This window comes from Buceros rhinoceros, unplaced genomic scaffold (genome assembly GCF_000710305.1).
Source record: "Buceros rhinoceros silvestris isolate BGI_N320 unplaced genomic scaffold, ASM71030v1 scaffold41656, whole genome shotgun sequence".
Classification (NCBI taxonomy): Eukaryota; Metazoa; Chordata; class Aves; order Bucerotiformes; family Bucerotidae; genus Buceros; species Buceros rhinoceros.
Genome location: NW_010420334.1, coordinates 31,243 through 50,257, shown reverse-complemented (window position 1 = coordinate 50,257; position 19,015 = coordinate 31,243). Strand labels below are relative to the sequence as shown.

The 19,015-nt window shown below is 38.1% G+C and overlaps 1 protein-coding gene across 1 annotated transcript in view; it reads right to left on the bottom strand.

Annotated features, from left to right (window-relative positions):
• Positions 1 to 19,015, bottom strand: part of LOC104496183 (lipopolysaccharide-responsive and beige-like anchor protein) — a gene marked incomplete at both ends in the record, with an annotated part of 62,639 nt that overhangs the window by 13,362 nt on the left and 30,262 nt on the right. Inside the window, 8 exons of the mRNA XM_010139264.1 lie at positions 8,709 to 9,147; positions 9,795 to 9,963; positions 12,970 to 13,077; positions 13,422 to 13,549; positions 14,825 to 15,005; positions 15,408 to 15,561; positions 16,849 to 17,024; positions 17,718 to 18,749. Coding sequence (XP_010137566.1) covers positions 8,709 to 9,147; positions 9,795 to 9,963; positions 12,970 to 13,077; positions 13,422 to 13,549; positions 14,825 to 15,005; positions 15,408 to 15,561; positions 16,849 to 17,024; positions 17,718 to 18,749 — 2,387 coding nt within the window. The remainder of the gene's footprint in view (positions 1 to 8,708; positions 9,148 to 9,794; positions 9,964 to 12,969; positions 13,078 to 13,421; positions 13,550 to 14,824; positions 15,006 to 15,407; positions 15,562 to 16,848; positions 17,025 to 17,717; positions 18,750 to 19,015) is intronic.

Below are 19,015 nucleotides of genomic sequence, written 5' to 3'. Positions count from 1 at the left end.
TCACCCAAGTATAAGAAGGGGATCTCTCACGATTGTGTGATATTCACTGTCTGGAAACTGTTACTACTATTCTACAACACACATTCAAATACCTGGAAAGGGCTGTGAAATTAATACCAGTTGACTGAGTACAAGAGGCATACAAATGTAGTGAACTTTTGGACATTTCTCCAACATTCATGAAGCAGCACTGAGGCCCAGGCACATTCCTTCACAGATTAAATTATTTTACTGTATAGCTATTCAATTTAAGAAATACGATCAATAATATGAAACCCAAATCACACAGACATTACAAATATGTGCCTATTCACGTGGGCTCTGTGACATCTCAGTGCACAAGCTGGAAATACTTCTCTGTCCAGCCACCAAGTTACAGAAACAATCATCCATTAGCTGCTAACTAATATACACACAATTACACTGGATGCAAGGTGATACGGAAGAATGTTTAGTGACAAGTATTGGCGCACGTGTAGATGACAACTGCGCACATACAGGTAGTGTCTGTTCAAAACATACCATTCATTTAATTAAGTTAGAAAAAAATTACTTTGAGGATAAAAAAAACCCCTAATCTTCTAGAGAAGTTTTGTGTTTCCACAGGATAAGATCAACTAAAATTCTCCCAAAACATCAAATCAGAATGGCCGTGTCCTCTGAATGACTATGAATGCTACCAATCCTACTCTCTGACTCTACTGAGAACCCCAGGAACTACAAAACAGGTGGTATTTTAAGTCATAAAGGGCAAGCCAGACCCACGCCTTTAAAAATTATACATAAATGGCTGAACTTCAACAAATTTTATACATTAGAACCAACTCCTTTCAAATGAAAATACAGAAATTAACATGCTGGAAGGAGGAAGAAGGGATTTTAGAACAGGGGTAATTTTTAGCACTGCAAGAAGCTTCTCACGCAGCAAGTAACAATTCTGGAACTGCATGGGAGCAAGGAAGTCTGTGTGCGGCTGGAGCTGCACCTTAGAACTGCTCATCTGCAGCTGGCAATGAATGGAGACAAAAGAAATCCCAGCTACAACAGTGCCCCACTTTCTGTGCCGTTTCTGACACAACAAGAGATATTATCATTCCTTCCTGTAAACTTCTACCGACGTTCAGTGTACTTAAGTGTAGTTGCACTGAGGCAGTAGTTTCAGCAAGCTGCCAGACTCACTATAGCTACCCAAGGAGAGGTGCAGTCAAGCAAAGGAATTAGACCTTTTTTTCCAGGGATGGGACAGACAGCAGTAAGTGACCACAGTAGTGTTTTTTGCCTTTAAGATCTTTTGTATATCTTTTCACCTTCAAATCTAATGGAAGCCTGAAATATAAGTACAGCTGCTGCTCTCACCTCCGGTAACTTACTCTCCAACAAACACATAAAAAAGCAATTATGTTCTATAACTTGCAGTATAGCCTTCAGTACCCAGCGATGGCATTCGCTCTAAGGAAGGTACACTGATCACTAGCACCAGCAATACAGCACTAACGCACAGCTGTTAGCAGGCTTTTTTTTTTTCATTATTCCTTTTGCTTTGAATCAAGGAATAAAAGTAAGTACAGGCTTCAGACTTTGAAATACAGAAGAATGTATGCTGCTGCCTTATAAACAATACACATGGCTGTGCACATGTGTATTCCAGACAGCGACCACATGCTTTGAGCAAAAGACACTAACTCTCACTTTTCTGAGAAACAGGTTGTTTATCATATTCCACTGAAAAAATGTTTTACCTATAAGAAACTATTTTTTTTTTAAATCTACTTCATGAATCGTACAATAATTCCTATATTTAAAGGTCACGTTAGATCTTGATCTCCTCTGTTACAAGCTTGGTTAAGGATTCAGAGTGTTCACGACGCACCACAGCTAAAGACTTCCGCTGTGCTCCATAACTATTCAGCAAGGTAAAAGGCAACAGTATAGGGGCTGGAGAAATTGCTGCTTCAAGTCAAAAAATCTGAACCTTGGAAGAAAACAGGCTTTGAACGACTCACCAGAAAGCTGTTTTCCAGCCTCAAACTAGCACTGAACAGAATTTATTTTAGATGGTAATCTTCAGCAGTCAACTGAAGTGATTCTGATTTTTCCAGCCAAAATAAAATAAACTATTTATGGTGAGGAAAGAAGGTCCCTTCTCCTGACAGCTGTGCCAATCTGAAGCCCACAGCCAAAAGAAGCACTGGATATTGTCCAAAAACGTGATGTAAAGAAACCTCAAAACCTGAACGTACTTTCTTTCTCTCTTCTGGTCAGCTGCCATGATCTTCTGATTCAAAAAATCCTTAGAGTAGTACAAGAACAACAAACCAAAACATCAAAGAATCTTAGTGTAATTACTTTATAGCTACACATTGCTGCATCATGTGTCATGTCATGTTTACTACTACATACGCCTTCCCTTTCAACAGCACAACTGACCAATGCCACAGGATTTGGTTTAAGAGCTTCCGTTTCCAGGCCTTCTTCAAGGTATGAAAGTACGGCTCAGCAATCACATATTTACCACTTACCATGAGGCAAAATCACGTATTTGAAGTATAAACACTGGTCATGTTTGTTTATTTACATTCTGAAATTCCTACACTTTTCCTTCTTTGTGTAGTAATATGGTATTTTCACTGAATATCTAGGTGGAAATGCAGCTGTGTTCAAACAGAAGTATTTGCCATGAACTACCAATTCTCCTCTGCATTGTTCTTCCAAAAGATTATTTAAATGCTAATAAGTAAAATGAACGCAAATGGCAGAAAGAATGTATGAGACAGTAGAAAATCAAGATTAAATATTGTAGTAAACTGTACAGAAAACATGGAGTGTTTAGCACATTACTAAATCAGGTAAATTTGTCAGAGAATTGTCTTAAAAATTAATGTGCTTTCAACTTCTCTTAAGTAATAAGGCATTTGCTTTTAAAGACTACACAGATAAGAGTCCTCTTCTGTAGCTAAACTGATAAACAGTTCTTAACAAGTTAAATATTGCTTCACATGCGAATAAAATATTCATCAGTAAGTGACCTTACAGTATATTTCCTTAGAACCACAAAAGTAATATATTTTAAAAACATCTGTAATAATGTGATAATTTCATTAGAACAACAATGTCCATTAAGCAACCTCACACATGAGTACAGATGGGTCACATGAAAGAAAACTGATGATACATTTTACTCCCTAACATTCACATTACCACACCATTTCAGTTAACTCTAGACTTTTGGGTTACATTTGTATATTATAACACCCATTATCATAATATTTAGATACAGAAGAAATAAATAAATGAGAAAAATTGCACAAAAAATACTGTTAAGGTGCATTTCAAGCAAATCTCAAGCACTACATCAAAAATTAGAGTTTAGTTGCCTCATTTATATGACTATATTAGATGTTTGCTTTTAATTTAAAATCAAATATTTAAGGTTTAAAGCAGGAATTTACACCACGTGAACTGATAAACGCAGGTCAGGCATAGTGAGAACTAGCCACCATAAATACATCTTAGCCAGAAGGTCAGTGTGTTATTAGTCCCAATTATGCTGAAGTGTAAGAAGCCTTCGTGTTGCAGACAATTATTCACTGCTGAATGAGCACAGACCACTGAGCTGAACACTGACTTCCATCACAGACAAAGGCTTAGACAATAATGATCTATCCTGCCAAATTCTATAAGGATTTACTTATTGAAAGCTTTCTTGGTTTCAGATCACTGATTCTTCTGTTTCAATATAAAGACACAAAATATCTATAAATATCTCCTAAATTTTTAGTACATTTTCCTAAATATTTTTTTCTCAGTTGGCAAGTCTGCAATTAATTTTAAATATATTTCACATTACAAATTTTCCTTGGGTGTGAGTCAAACATGCCTAATACAACACGGGCCAGGCCAAACTGATGACCTCACTATAATTTAAAAATACTTATATAACCTCTAATTCCTTTTGACATAGAGGAATTTACACAGATTTAATTCTTAGCATTATATTTTTTAGCAGCAAACAGCAACAGAGGTGACAGTTTGTCTGTTTCTCTGTGGGATAATGGTTGCAATTCAAAAATCAGAAGCTAGTCTTGTTGCAGGCTACCAAACGATGCCCACTGCAGGGCTCCTATGCAATGAGCAAAAGACCAATAAAGAGGATCAGAGACTTATTTTTACCTCTACTTTGTGAGCCAGGAAAGCAGCCTGCCACATCAGCGTCATTCTATGAGCTCTGCTGTCTGCAGTTAATACCCATTCTTTTATGTCTCCCTTGAAATACCCAAGGAGAAAGGAAGAATAAGAGACTCTCAAAACCATGAGAGATTGGGGGCGGGGGGTGGGGGGAGCACGACGGGCCGGAGCAGCAAAGAGAAGAGATGTTAGAAAGAATACAATCACTTTTGTAAGAGATCTTTAAAATCAGCTTGGCAGGGAAAAGACTTCAAATGGTTTGCCTCTTCAGCCCCAGCAGAATGCAAAGTGGTGGCGTGCCAAAAGAGCTGAACTCCTCATCGCAGCAAATGCACACCTTGATCTAGAGAACCCCCATTGTCATGTTCTGTCTCTACCTGTACCCAGGAGACTTAGTCTTGTCAACGACGAGTTTATTCTTTTTCCATTCCTAAATCAATGAAGTCTAAAATGTATGCATTCCAAATAAAAAAAAGGACTTTGGTTAAACTTAACTGGAATACCACAACCAACCATTACAAAGGCACTGACTGACAAAATGTGTAAACGTAAGCTGAGCCAAACCAAGCAGCTTACAGACGATGTTCCAAAAAGATAAATAAGCTTATTAACATATCTGTCCTGTAAGTTACAGCATAGCTGCAGATTAAAGCTCCATGGTCTAAGACCATGATTTAAGAGCCTATATTCCTCTGAACCCTCAGCATTGGCTTCCTATATGACGACATGATTATTGAACGTTTCCACAAAGAGCAGTAGAAGCCAGGAGAGGTGAAGGTTTTATTTTAAATGGCACAGCAAAAATGGCAAGTGATAGGTATGGCATTTATTAGACTAACCGAAGAAAAATTTCACCTCTTTTTTTATCTTAAACTTTGGATATTTTTATTTCTGTTTTATTTAAATTTGCTTGCATTAGCCTCCCCACCCACCCACCATCATCTTCTACAAATGCTAAATAAGAAATAAATACTATTACTACTACTAAATAAGAAAACTGCTGTTGTAGGACACACTGAAATTGGAACGTTAATTCACGTCCCTGCGGATCTTGGGAAGAAAGCCAATGCAAGTTTTGAACTTCATCACGATCAACCCCTGGCACCCACTAATCACTAGTTCGTATCTTCACATAAGATAAGGGAAAGGTTTTTGGCATGGGAATGAACATACACACCTAGCTGTTTGCAAAGGCCTGCAACCTGGCAGCCTTTCAGTAAGGTTTCACTCACATAGCTGTTACTGTATACTCTCCAGCTATGGCTGGGAAGTTGATAATCCTTAAGATATGAGGAGAGTTTTGATTTCTGACACAGCATTCCTGAGATAAATGCAGGATCAGAGAGATGCTTTGAAATTCCCAGAGATACCCCCCTGGTAAACCGCTTCATGGGAACAACTTTTAACAAAGTCTCTTTGAAAAGAAAAAAAAAAGTTCACTCACAGAACTTGTGTTTGCCATCAAACAATATGTTAAATGTAAACCAGACACAAAAACAAGACAGCATCCCAAATTCTGTTTTTGCAAACTTTCCCAATGTACCTCAGTATTTTTGTCTACCCCTGAGATAAAAGATACTATTTCCAAGTCTATTCTGTTTTTTTGTAAAAAGGTTTTTTCTTTCCCTGGTACAATTCCTTCCCTCTGCTGTAATAGGGGGCATTCCAGAACATAAACTTGTATTTTAAGCAGAGTTGCACTATATAAAGATAGTCACCCTCCAATGGTCATGAAACTTTCCTATCCATATGATTTTAAATGTAAATGTTTCATATTCACAGCTCTTCTATCTTTTTGATCAACTGATTTATTAGCTAGGTAGCAACATGCCTTATCATAGGTCAGCGTATGTACCACAGATCCGAGACTGTACGTGTCACTCCCAGATGATAATTAATTACAGGTAAGGTTTCTACATCCTTAAGTACCCTTTTGTTTACCTAATATACCCACGAAAAAAAGGAAATGAAAAATCATCCACCTCGAAACACAGCGCTACTGACCGTGGTCACCAAGGTCACGTGCAACTGCGGAAGGACAGAATATTTTATACCAGGTCATTACCTTTTCCTCACATATTTGGCCCCACCCACTAAACACAAAGTCATAGGAAACTAGTACCCACAAGTTATCCCTGTGGGGCAGCCCAGATAGCTACAGAAACCCCTGCAAAACCCCTTGCTCTCTTCTCTTCCCTTCACAAGCCCGGTGCTGTCTACTGCCGCAGCGCACGCACCCCTCTCACTCCTCTGTAGATACTACTTCACCAGACCAGCTTCCCTTCTGTATCTGATACAGTACGTACGTCTCAAGGTTAAGCGGGAGAACATTGAGAATACAGTTACAAACGGCTGGCACTTCGGAGACAGGAAAGTGAGAGAAGAGTCCGTCTGGGACAATGTGGCAGTGGAAAAGTAAAAGGGCAAACAGCAAGTAGTTCAACTTCAGTGACTCCCTTTACAAAACACACTGCAATTTCAGGGTTCTGTTCCTTCGAGTGGCTGTAACTATACAGAAAAAAGAACACAGAACTGAAGTGATTGAAGGGCTGCTGCCACTGCCTAGTATTTCATTAGTGTACGTTATGGTTTCCTCTGATAAGAAGGTTTTGTAAGCATAATCTACCTGTGTCAGGTATCAGGACTGCACTCCTGTCTAGATAACCTGCTTTACACCAATTCAAATCAGATCTGCACAGGCAGCACAAAACTGAAGTTTTAGCAATAGCTAAAAAATAATTCCTAAAACAGAACATACACTTCTGTATGAGACCTCTAGACAAATGTTATTTCATGGTTCAAATCTCTACCACTCAGCAATGAACAATAAGAATTTCCCGAGGAAAAATCTTATCCACAGAATAAACCATTATACTATGTCACATCGACTGTCCTCTTGCTGTAAAGAGAAATGGGATGCCTCAATGGCGGGGAGTGCTAAAAGCATGTAGGCAGTAGCAGGGAGAGAGTAGTAACAAGTTCTAACTCAGAGTCCCTCTTTTCTCAACTTTCCCCCTCTGCCTCCATTTCCCTACTGCTCCCAAAACAAGTCCTGTTTAGCATCACAAGCAGAACACAGTATTTACTTTCAGACAAGAGCAAAGAGGCTAAATGCTTGTACACACCATCTGTGTCTAATCTACAAAGACAACTACCACCATCTCTTCCCCCACTAGTGACAGAGCACTCCGAGTTGAGAAAACACATTGCGACAGCTGCATCTTTACCCCTGCCAGAGCCGTACTCCTTTTTTCAGTTGTCAAAGTTTGCTAGTTTGAGCAAGGCAGCCATAGACCGCTAAGACGTGAGTGCCAGAGGGAGTCCAGGAATAAGCAGAGGATGGATCAGACGGTATAGTAACAAGGGATCCTGTTGCACCAGATCAACCGCAGGGTTTCTGGATGTGACTACAGCTTTTCTAGAGGCAGGGATGCAATGGGATTCATTCTTTCATTCTTTGCTGGTTTGGGGAATTCTAGAATCAGTAAGCGTAGTAAAAGACAATGTGGTCTAATATACTTGGGAAAAGATAAGAAGATAAGACTAAGGTGTAGGGGACACCAAAATTATTATCAGGAAAGAAGGACTGCAATCTAAAAGGAAAAGAAAGAGAAACAAAGCGGGAATGCTCCATTTCAAATCCACTGCAGTATTTGCATGCTAAGAAAGGCAAATATTTATTAAAATGAAAAAAAATTTTAAAGCTATTATAACAACAAAGCAAACCTAAGGGCTTAGAATATACCTACTGAACAAGTCCTGGAATGCTTACAGTAGGCCCTTAGCGCCAGAAGACAGATGCATTTTCATAAATAAATATGGGATTATTCTACAGGTAGAAGGACACCTAGATGATTACTCCACTGTTTCTGATCCATTTGTAACTATTATAAAACCAGTATTCTTTGGAAGCCCACAGTATTTGAAACTAGATACAGCTTTGTGATAAATACACAAGCTAATTTACACATCGTTACTTGAAGTTATTCAACATCCATTTTATTTCCTGAGTCCTTTAAAACTGACAAAACATGCACAGTACAGCAGCACTCATTTGCAAGTGCTGCACTCAGGAACAGAAATGGAAAGACAAAAGAACTGCTTACTCCCTTTATCTTTTCTTTTAGTCATGTAGTCATTTCTAGGCAATTTATTTGCCTTCTTACCGCGTTGCTTCTCAGCTGTTACATGTATGGAGATAGGAGAGTTAACTCTTGTAAAGAGATGATGGCTCTAAGACCTTCAAGTATAACCAAATCACCAGTTATTTTTCATTTCCACAGTCTTTTTGGCATAACGTAGCATCACATGAATTGCAGAATTATGTGAAGTAATTGCATCTTATGTGAAGTAGGTGTTTTTTGTAGTCAAACGTTCTACACGTAAATCAAAGCATCTTCACTATATGAAGTACTAGAGGAGACTGTACACGAGACCTGGCAAACCGAAGTGTGAATTTTTCTGTTCTTTACAGATACCTTAAGCAAAAAGAAATGCCTCAAGTATTTTAGAAGTTACATTACCTGTCAAAGGAATGGAACTGTACAGGCTGCTCAGCGGCTCCATCACCAAGAACTCCAAGGAAGGCTGGTGGCAGAAGAGCAGCATCCACTGCAGCCCCATCAGCTGGTGTGCTTACCAAGCTTCTCAGGATGTCCTTTACGTTGACATTTTTTGCAGCTGGCACAGAAGCTGCAGGTTTACTGTCCTCAGTTTCTGTCTCACTTTTGCCCTCCTGAGACTTATTTACTTCTATTGAGAGCGTGCATAGGACTTCACTGATTGCATCTGGACCTGCACTGACATTCAAAGATCCTGCTTCAGCAGCGCTACCAGAACTGTTTGTTTGCCCTGAAGGTGGCTCCTCCCCAAGACCGGAATCCCTTCTTTGTACAGATGCTGTACTTTCTGAATCTTCAGTGGAGGCTGAGGCACCAAGAGCAGCAGGTAGGTTTTCCACACCTGTTCATACCAAAAACAGAAAACACATTTTAAGTTCATCATTAACTGAATTGCATTCACCACGCTGCTCCTAAAGAAGTAACACCTATCGGTAACAAGTGAAATAACACAGCTGTAAGTATTTCCTGTTGCGTGCTTAGAGAGCTAATATTATCTGTAAGAACTTCATAGGAAACTTAGAACAGTAAAATTTCCTACTAATTTCTGAGAGGTCTGAAAAGTTTTAACATCTAAAAGCTGAGACAAGGAAATAGAAGATATTGACTCAACAGTCAAAGAAAGAAAATTTACTGATTGCCCTAAAGACAGATAGGAGAAAACAGTCTTATAGTAGAAACCAAAAGATGCCAGTCTATGCTTATGCATACTTAACCTTACACAAAACAGTAATGTTTCTGCAACAAGCATTTGTGAATGCTCATTACTTCAGTGAGATTAACCACCTCTACACAGCAAAATTAACCCACAGATTAGGTTCTCCTGAGATCACAAAAAGATACACACAAATACTAAGGCAAATCAAATACTACAACATTGTTTAAGTTACTATAATGTGTGTATTTCTATACAATTTCACAGGGACTTCTACAGAACTTTAAGATGTTTCAGCCACATTATTTCATTTGTCCAAATAATTAACAGTTCACCTGTAGCAGGAGTTTCATTTTCATTCTCCAATTCCTTGAATGACTGGCTGTGGTTTGGTGGCTGTCTTTCATTCTGAGGTTCCAGTATATCTCTGTATTTTGAAACCATGAGCACAGAAATAAAATACACAACAGCCAAAGCCAAAAACTGAGCCTGTTTACTATCCTCCTGAAAAAAAAAGGGGGGACAGAGAGATTTTTCCATTACAATTTCAGCAGTATGTTTATTTTTCTGTAAAGTATGCCCAGTGCTACCACAAACAGACCGAGAGTAAGCTGATATGTCAACAATGGAAGAATACTCTCTACTCACAGTTTGCCTCACCCATAAAGCTAGGGAACACAACAATTGTATTCAAGCGGCACTAATCCTTTCATTTTTAATTTATAAATAATGACAGCTTTGACTAAGGTCGTGTGTTCTGACTACATGCTTTCAAATTAGTGCAGGGTCTAGGTCACCTTTATTTATTTACAGGTGTTTCCTCTATTACAGTTCCACAAACGTGCCAAGGCATTATCAGCATTTGCTGTGAATTATAACCGGGCGAGCATACCCATCAAAACTGTAAAAGCATTTATAAAGTATTACATATTAATGATGGAAGTGGAACAAATTCCAGAACCAGTGTTAAGATTTTATTTAATCATCAGAATGTCCAAAAGGATATACTAGTATGTGCAATTTAAACAAGAATTGGAAAATACGCATTTGCATTACAGTTGTAACTTTAGGAAGAGATTTAAGAAAATTTTAAAAACAAATCTTAACATGAACTATGCCAGGTACCTCGCCAGAGTACTCAGTCACTTCTAATGCAACAGAAAAAAGAGCCACGTCCCAGATCTGACTAGACATTATCATTTAGCCTAAGCTTGTCCTCTTGGCTGACAAAGGAATAAAAGCTTTGTACACTTTGGGATCACTGAAATCAGGAGAACTGAATATTTGGTTCCCCACCAATCCATCAATAAGAAAAAGGGTGTCTGGCGTTTTTTTCCCCCCCTCATTTACCTAAGGGTTTGGGTAGCTTCAATTTTTCCACTGAGCAGTTCAAGAAAGTTAAGTTAAACTATAAAGCTCATTTTACCACAACTGCAGTGCCTACTGAAGCCCCACAACCTATGAAGAGTTCTTTAGTAAGATAAACTGGGAGAAGTTTATGAGAAGTTCTCTGTTGAGAGCTAGATATCCTATCTAGTTCTAGATCCTATCCATTGTGCTAAAAAAACAACTTACATTGCTGTCAACTCAACCCAAAATCTTAACTTCCACAGAACAAGACAGAAACAGTAAATTAATAACAGGTTCACATCAGGCAAGCACAGTGCGAGGTTGACGAAAGCTCCCTACAACAGTAAGGATTATAAAGAATTTTCTTGTTAGATGAATTTTTGCAAGAATTTCCAAGTGTACTTAATAAAGTCGTGATCCAGTGAATTATCACTACCCCTTCCTTATTTTTTCTGCTGTATTTGTAGAACTCCTTGAAATGAAGTTCATATACTACTGGAAGTACTTCTATTGGTCATTAAGTGGAATCCATCTGAGTTCCTCTTGTACAGGTTCAAATTATGTCAATCACAATTCTTCTATGTGCCTAATACAATGTAAGAAACTGCATACAAATCAAATATATAAATTTTACCCACAAGTACAAGCAGCTCAGATAAAACCTATTCCAAAACAGAACTTTTAAAGTGTATTTTTTCTCCACAGCTCAACACTGTAGCCAAAAAGCAGAGTTATCACATCATTTTATATTCACACAGAATCAGAGTCATCGGGTTGGAAGAGACCTTTAAGATCATCAAGTCCAGCCGCTCACCCTGCACTGCCAGGGTCCCTAAACCATGTGCCTCAGTGCCACATTTACACATCTTCTAAACACCTCCAGGGATGGGGACTCCACCATCTCCCTGGGCAGCCTGTTCCAATGCTTCACAACCCTCTCTGTAAAGAAATTTTTTCCTTATATCTGACCTAGATCTCTGCTGGCACAACTTGAGGACATTTCCTCTCGTCCTGTCACTTGTTATCTGGGAGAAGAGACCAACCCCCACCTCTCTACTTATTTGTGAAACATACAACCTGGTGGATTAGTTTATGCAAAAAAAGGCAGCGGTTTTGTATGTATGTTGGGCTGGGGGGGGTGGTGTTAAGAAAAAAAATTATTACACAGAGTGTGCTTGATTTTGAAGATTGCATAGAGAGGTTGCGGGTGCTCCCTCCCGGGAAGTGTTCATGGCCAGGTTCAATGGAGCTTTGAGCATCCCTATCTAGTGCAAGGTACCCTTGCCCATGGCAGGGAGTTGGAACTACATGATCTTTAAGGTGTCTTCCAACCCAAACCATTCTGTGATTCTACGATCATTTTAGTTGCCACCAGCACAAAAGATTCACTTCCTGTTACTGTTTTGCACATTGATCCTGAAGTAAGAGTTGAAACCAATAATTGCTGTAAAGATAAAAACCAAAGATCCTTCACTATTCTGGATAAAACAAAAGCCAATATGTAAATCATTATACTTGCTAAATAGTCCAATTATTGTAAAATAAGTTCTTGGTGTCCAAGCTTGTGGTCACCAATGAGTCACAGCCATTAGAGCTGCTGTATTTGCTTACAGAGGTGTTTCTTTTAAGCAATCAATCTCAATTTCCTCAATATCAGCTATAAAGTTGCTGACATAGGGCAAAGATATTTTTAGTCAATTGAAGACTAAAAAACATATGCATATTTACAGCACATACGCACAAATTGGTTCCTCTGAGGGGAAGTAAAGGAATTAGAGATGACCTCTAATTTATAAATATCTAGAAAGATACTCATTTTTCAAAAAGCACACAGAAATATCTTTATGATACATTGCATGCATAATCAGTCTGCCTACATACAGCACGTGAAAGCATGTACTTGTACTAAACACAACATAGTTAAATATACCGCAGGCAGAATTCCAGAGAATCAGCTCATAGGAACACACCAAACAGCCCGATCAGCAGGTAGCGATTTTCGCCTCTCTCTCTTTCCGGTCCCAAACATTACAACAGCTGCAGAGTACTGCGAGTTCCTCATTTCTATAAGCTACATTCAGGTTTTGCAAATTCAGTTTAGCCAGACTGCGTAACACGTAGCTAAGGGGTACACGGAAAACAGCATTATTTGTAACTTACTATATCTCTGAACACTACTGCTCGAAGTCGATTAATATCCATATCCTGTAGAAGTTTCTCATGGTCTCGAATTGGAGAAATGCCGCCAGTCACTATGTCCACTGGGCTCTGTTAAAAAAAACCCAACAACTGTTTGAGGTTTTGTTTTTAAACACATTCGTTCAAGAATCATTAAGTGTGTACAATCACCCGCTGTACATCATATTGTCATAGCCAAAGCACAAATATCAGATATGCCTTTCATCTTTCACAAAAAAAAAAAAATTCCGGCAAATTCTTTTGACAGATTTGTCTCACTGTGGAAGGTTAAACATGAAAGTGTTAAATTCATATCTCGGTAAAACTACTTGAGGATTTCCAGTGTTCGTGCCCCTCAGACCTATTAAAGTATCAGCAGCGTACAGAGTAACAATTATCGACTGCTGTGTTCCTGACTGTGGTCTTATACTTGCCTTTGCTGCAGACTTTCCTGCTCCTATAAAGCCCTGCACTGTTTTTTGACTCTTCACAACGTCTCCAGTAGGCTTCATCTGTGCATGCTGCTGACACTCCAAGCAATTTCTTACTGCTATCGCACATACTTGAAGGGAAAAGAAATGTTAATCATTACTCTGGGAAATAGCATTGCGTATATCCCTTACAAGGATGTATGACATTTCTGCCTATCACTTAAACTAAAAAGTTAAAGCACATCAGTGAAACGATATTTTGCTTCCATAAATTTTCAGAAGTCACAAAACAATGCTCAAAATTCTTTAACAATTCATAACCAGTAATTAATACTAAACTCTTAGAACATGTATGCTGTATCTAATGGACACTTCAAAGTTACTAAGTTAGCATTTTACCATGCGTACAGCCATGGGGCAGGGAGGGTGAAGACAGCTTTATTTCACAGACTAGCAAGGAAGAACAACAAGTAATAGGCTAGTGAAATAAATGACAATGTTTGCTTCACAATGCTCTGTTACTCTTGGACAAAATGTTCTGAACAGTGACTTATTTTTTTTAGCTTCACAATTGTACCTGATTCATCCTCTAATATTATTTTCAAAGGAAAAAAGAACTACCCCACCTCTATACCTGTTTGCTTCCCATAAATCTTGTTCTACCTGCACAAAGTTTTAATTGCCTAGAAAGGGAGAGGAAGGCTAGTTACTGTTGAGGCTCTGAGCTGCTCTGGCACTCATGCAAATTAAACTCTTCATTACAAAAAGTCTTACAGCATGCAACTAGCATGAATACTCTCCTCCTGTATAAACTAACCGAACCCAGTTATGATCTTGTATGTTCTCATTTCCAGAATAGTCATTACTTTTTTAGGTAATGACCACTTCCTTTCAATCCAATTTGATGTCAACGTACTCTAATACCGGATACAAGTACTGTCCAGTTTGAACCCTGCTCTTTAGAAAATTACGTCTCTAGCTTTCATCATACCATCATCTACTGACCTCAAGATTTAAAACTCTTTTCCACATATTGTACAGGTTCATGGTTTTGTATACAGTACAATTTTCTTTTTTTTCTTAAAGCTGCTATATTCTCATCCTTGTCTATTTGGGGAACTTTGGCAAAAGAAGTATCTTCACGGATAAAACGAAAACATGCGTCCACAACAGCCAGGCTACCAAGCTTATTGATTTATTTTATTTCAACTTTTTAAAGAGGAAAAGAACCCCACATATATGCATTGCAGAATACAGTATCGGTTAGTAAAAGATCTAAATACTTCTTTGACTACATTTAATCTTGATTTAACAAAAACTAGACAGAAAAAAAAACAGAGCTAACAATTGGTAACTATTTAGTAACAGCAAGCTCCTACGCTCATTAAGGGGCTTTATTTGCCTACCAAGACGAAGACATTGTCGCAGAATTCCTCCAGATGACATATTTTTCTCAGACTCAATTTCAGTAAAACCAAGAGAGCTTGCAAAAATTAGCACATCCACAAGGTTGATTAATCTCTGGAGAAATGTTAAAGATGCTTCTACTGAAAGTCCCTGAGTTGGCTCAATATTCTCCAATTCATGCTATAAAAAAAAAATTGAAAGCGACTTTTACTTCTTCACAAAGGTGATATTCCTGCAACTTAAATGAAGACAGAAGTATGCCGGAAGACCATTTTCAGTCTAGTCTACTAATTAGTAATATTCTAGGAGCAATCATTAGCATTGATATTCAATCCCATTCCAGACCACTGTGGGACAATGAAGCTAGGCAACTTCTTTTTACGTCTTCAGAAAAGAGGGCAGGCACCCAACTTATCTTAGGGAAAGCATGGAGGTAGCAAAGGGAGGAAAGAGATGCTTGCGGAAATATCACACACACACTCCTGCTTCCCAAAAGGACAGACACAATAGCCAATACACTGAGTAAAGAAAGGCATCCTCACAGAAGATGTACATTTTTCAAATTAAAATGAAATTTCTTACAGTGGCAGATGTGGCAGCAGAAAGCAATGGTAATATCCCACCACAAGCCATGATCATGTTGTCCATCACTTGAGAGATGAGGTGAATTGTGTTGTGCACAAATATGACATTGTCACTACTATTCACAAAGTCCATCACAGTTTTTGTAGAATGGCTGTCCAAAAAAAAAAAACAACAAAAACAAAAACAAACACAAAACCCAAAACATTCAGAATACAGCTTTATTTTTGTAGTATTTTAGCATTCTTTATGCTTTCATAAAACCCAAACCAGACCATTAGCAGTAGGGCAGCAAATAACACATGACCACAAGGGTGAACTGATGATCTAAACCAAAAACTACCTTTCCTTTCTGTTCTTAAACCGCTCCAGATCACAGCTTGCTAAAAACATCAAGATGTGTGTTCAGCATCATTTGGATAAAGATACTGATAGGCTGGTCTACGATTACTTGTTACAGCAAGTCACTGTATCAGTCAGGACAATAGTTTCCTGGAAGCATGAACCAGATTGAGCTGAAATCTTTGGAAAAATAAAGCAAGTACTAAGGGCTTCTCAGAGGAATTAAAAATCAAAAAACCCCACAAGAAACTTAAATCCTGTTAAATGTGGAAATAGATTTTCAAAACAGAACCTAAACTAAAAACATATTTTGGTTTTATCTGATGACGTGATTAAATTAACCTCTCAGGACATCTTAAAAATTATCGTCAGACAAAAATTCACCTCAATTTAAATTGTTTTAATCACTTCAATACTGTATTTCTTCATCCTTACATTCCTTTGTATCAGCTCAGCACAGCTATATGAATCCATTTAAATCTGACATTCATTACTACAAGCTAATATTAGACAACACTTTCAAGTTATTAAATCCTAACATTAAAATGCTGTTAAAACCACTGTTTTCAAAGTTTCCTTTTTTTTTTTACTAAATTCATCTTGATAATTACACTCCAGATCCCTGCTACAAGTTAATTTTTAGATGCATAGAACATCTCTGTGTTCACAGAACTCTATCAAAGCAGCAAATGCAGAAGTAATAAATACAATTTCAGGTTTTTTTAAGAACATATTTAGATACTAATAAAAGATGCATGCCCTTACATACTTTAGGAACAGTAACATCATGGCCCAATAAAAACCAGCAGCAAGACTGCCATTTACTTAAATGTAGCCAGGATTTCAGTCAAAAGATATGTTCAGGCTCTCAGCCAATAGACATTTATGTCTGTAAAGCATCTTTAAAAAAAAAAAAAAGAAAGAAAAAGAAAATTTGGGTGTAGGTCACAAGGTGAGTTAGGTTTCTGAATAAGCAGTAAAACACCAGATGTGCAAAGTACAAAGTTAGAGTGACTCTGATGCAGTTTCAACAACATCTAAAGTTAATTATAATCAAAATGTCAGTCTAGATTATTCCATATAAAGCATAGAAATTTACCTTCTCCACATCTGTATATCTGTTTCTATGGAAAAGAGTAAGTCTGTCAGCAAGCGTTGATGCATCTGTGACCACTTAAACTCAGGAATACGGAACACAGTTGACCTAGAGTCTCTTCTCTGCCGATCTGATGTGGCAGCTAGCTCTTGTCCGGAAGAATCTTGCTGCCTTGAAGTCTGAATACACAGTTTGCAGACACAAAAAAACCCAACATGCTCTGGTTATTAATTTCTATGGCATATACTGAAATGCATTTAATAGACTTGAGATTTTAGATATTCCACAAGTTTGGACTTCGTACATGGTTACCAATAAAGCTAAAACTATTACACAAAGCTATTTACTGGATATACCAAACCTACAAACTAGTCTACGGCTGCACTAACACACCTGTCAGTCCAGGCATACACAAACAGCAACCCAACCTTACCACAGGGGGAGTGTATGTTGCTGTAGACAGTGGTTTTCCTCCTTTAAGGAAGAATGGTGCAGAATGAAGAGCATCCATTAGCAGGTATCTCTGCAGAAGGGAAGTACTCAGATACATGACTATTTAACCGTGAAAAGATGAGTTAGAAACTAAAGACTAGAGCGGTGGAGCACTGCCACATGCAACAGAAGCAAGGTTTTAAATTACACTTGATAGAGTGACAATCCTAACAAATTTTATAGTTTCAAATATATATTTTTTTATGTCCCTACGGAGTAGCTAGAGTAAAAAAAATATTTTCACAAGTTTAGATAACTCACAAAATCTACATACATTAAAATCTCCAAAATGTGTATGGCCACACTGTTTCAAACACCTCATACAATAAGAGCTTCCTTTTATTTTTAAGCTAGACAGACGGAGGACAGGTAGGATTTACCTCAGGTATGGATCTGGGGGGTTGAGGTGCTTCTAGACACGTGTTAGCTTTCAGCTCCAGTCTTTCTGTATCTGATGCCACACTAGAAACATCGAGCTTGGCGATTCTTTTATCAGAGGCTCCAGCAGGCTCTGGCTCATGTGCATTTACATTTTTTTCAGCTGTTTTTGTTTCACTAAGAAGAATCTTTTCTACCTGCAGCTTCTTTTTCCCTTCTGAATCCAGCTGAGTCACTACTTCCTGACCTGCAGAACTCACTGTTTCCGGTAAAGAAGTCAGTTCTTGTTTTTTCCCATCCGTAACTTCAGTATCTTCACATTTTAAAAGCACAGATTCAGGTTGCTTCTCTATTGCTTTTTCCTGCTTTGACATTTCGCCTTTGTTAGAGCTATGTTCCTTGTTCGTTTCTGCAAGTTCTTCTAAAGGTAAAGGCATACTACTTTCATCTTTCAAATCAACAAAGTCATCTTCATGTTCCACCTCTACTGTTGTTTTTTCCAGTCTTTCAGGACTTTCAGGGGTTTCTCCTTCTAAAGTAGTTTGCATTGCTGAAGAAGCGCCAGTGACAGCTACTGTTTCTTCCACAAGTTCATCTGCTTTGCTCACAGAATTTTCAATTGTTTCAGCTATTCCAGTACTATCTTCTGAAACACTGGACTTTATTGCTTCTGGTTCTGGAGAAAATTCCACACAAGGCACTGCTTTTGAATGCTGTGTAGTCTCCCTGTCTTCCCTCTCTAACTCCTCCCTATAATTAGACACTGAATGAGTGTGTTGGTCACGATCTGATGAGGTATTTGTGTCTTTTTTTTCGGTACTGCACTTGATATCATCATCGCCATCAATTATGCAGGAAGCAGCAGGAGAATCTTCCTTTAGCTCCAAACATTGTTGCTTTCTCTTGGTTTCAGTTTCCTCGCTTACTCCAGAGATTGTTCTAATTGAAGAACATACTCCGTTCCCTTCATCTCCTTTCCCTTGATACTCCCTGTACATTTGAGAGAGACTCTCTTTGTGCATTTCAAAAGTTACCTAAAAGAAGAGAATTGAAGGTACATTGAAAATTGTATATTAATGACTTTTATTTATACTACGAATTTATATTGAATACTGTCCGTATCTGCCATCCTTAAACATATCTGTTATTCCTGGCCGAACAAAAGAAAAAAGGAAAAAGTAACATCAGAGACAAAAAATTCTAGACTGATCCTAAAGACAGGAAATTAAATGTTTACTAGAAGTACTCAGAGTTTTACAGACTACTACTAGTAAAAGAAGTGAAAAGGTTTAAATTCTAT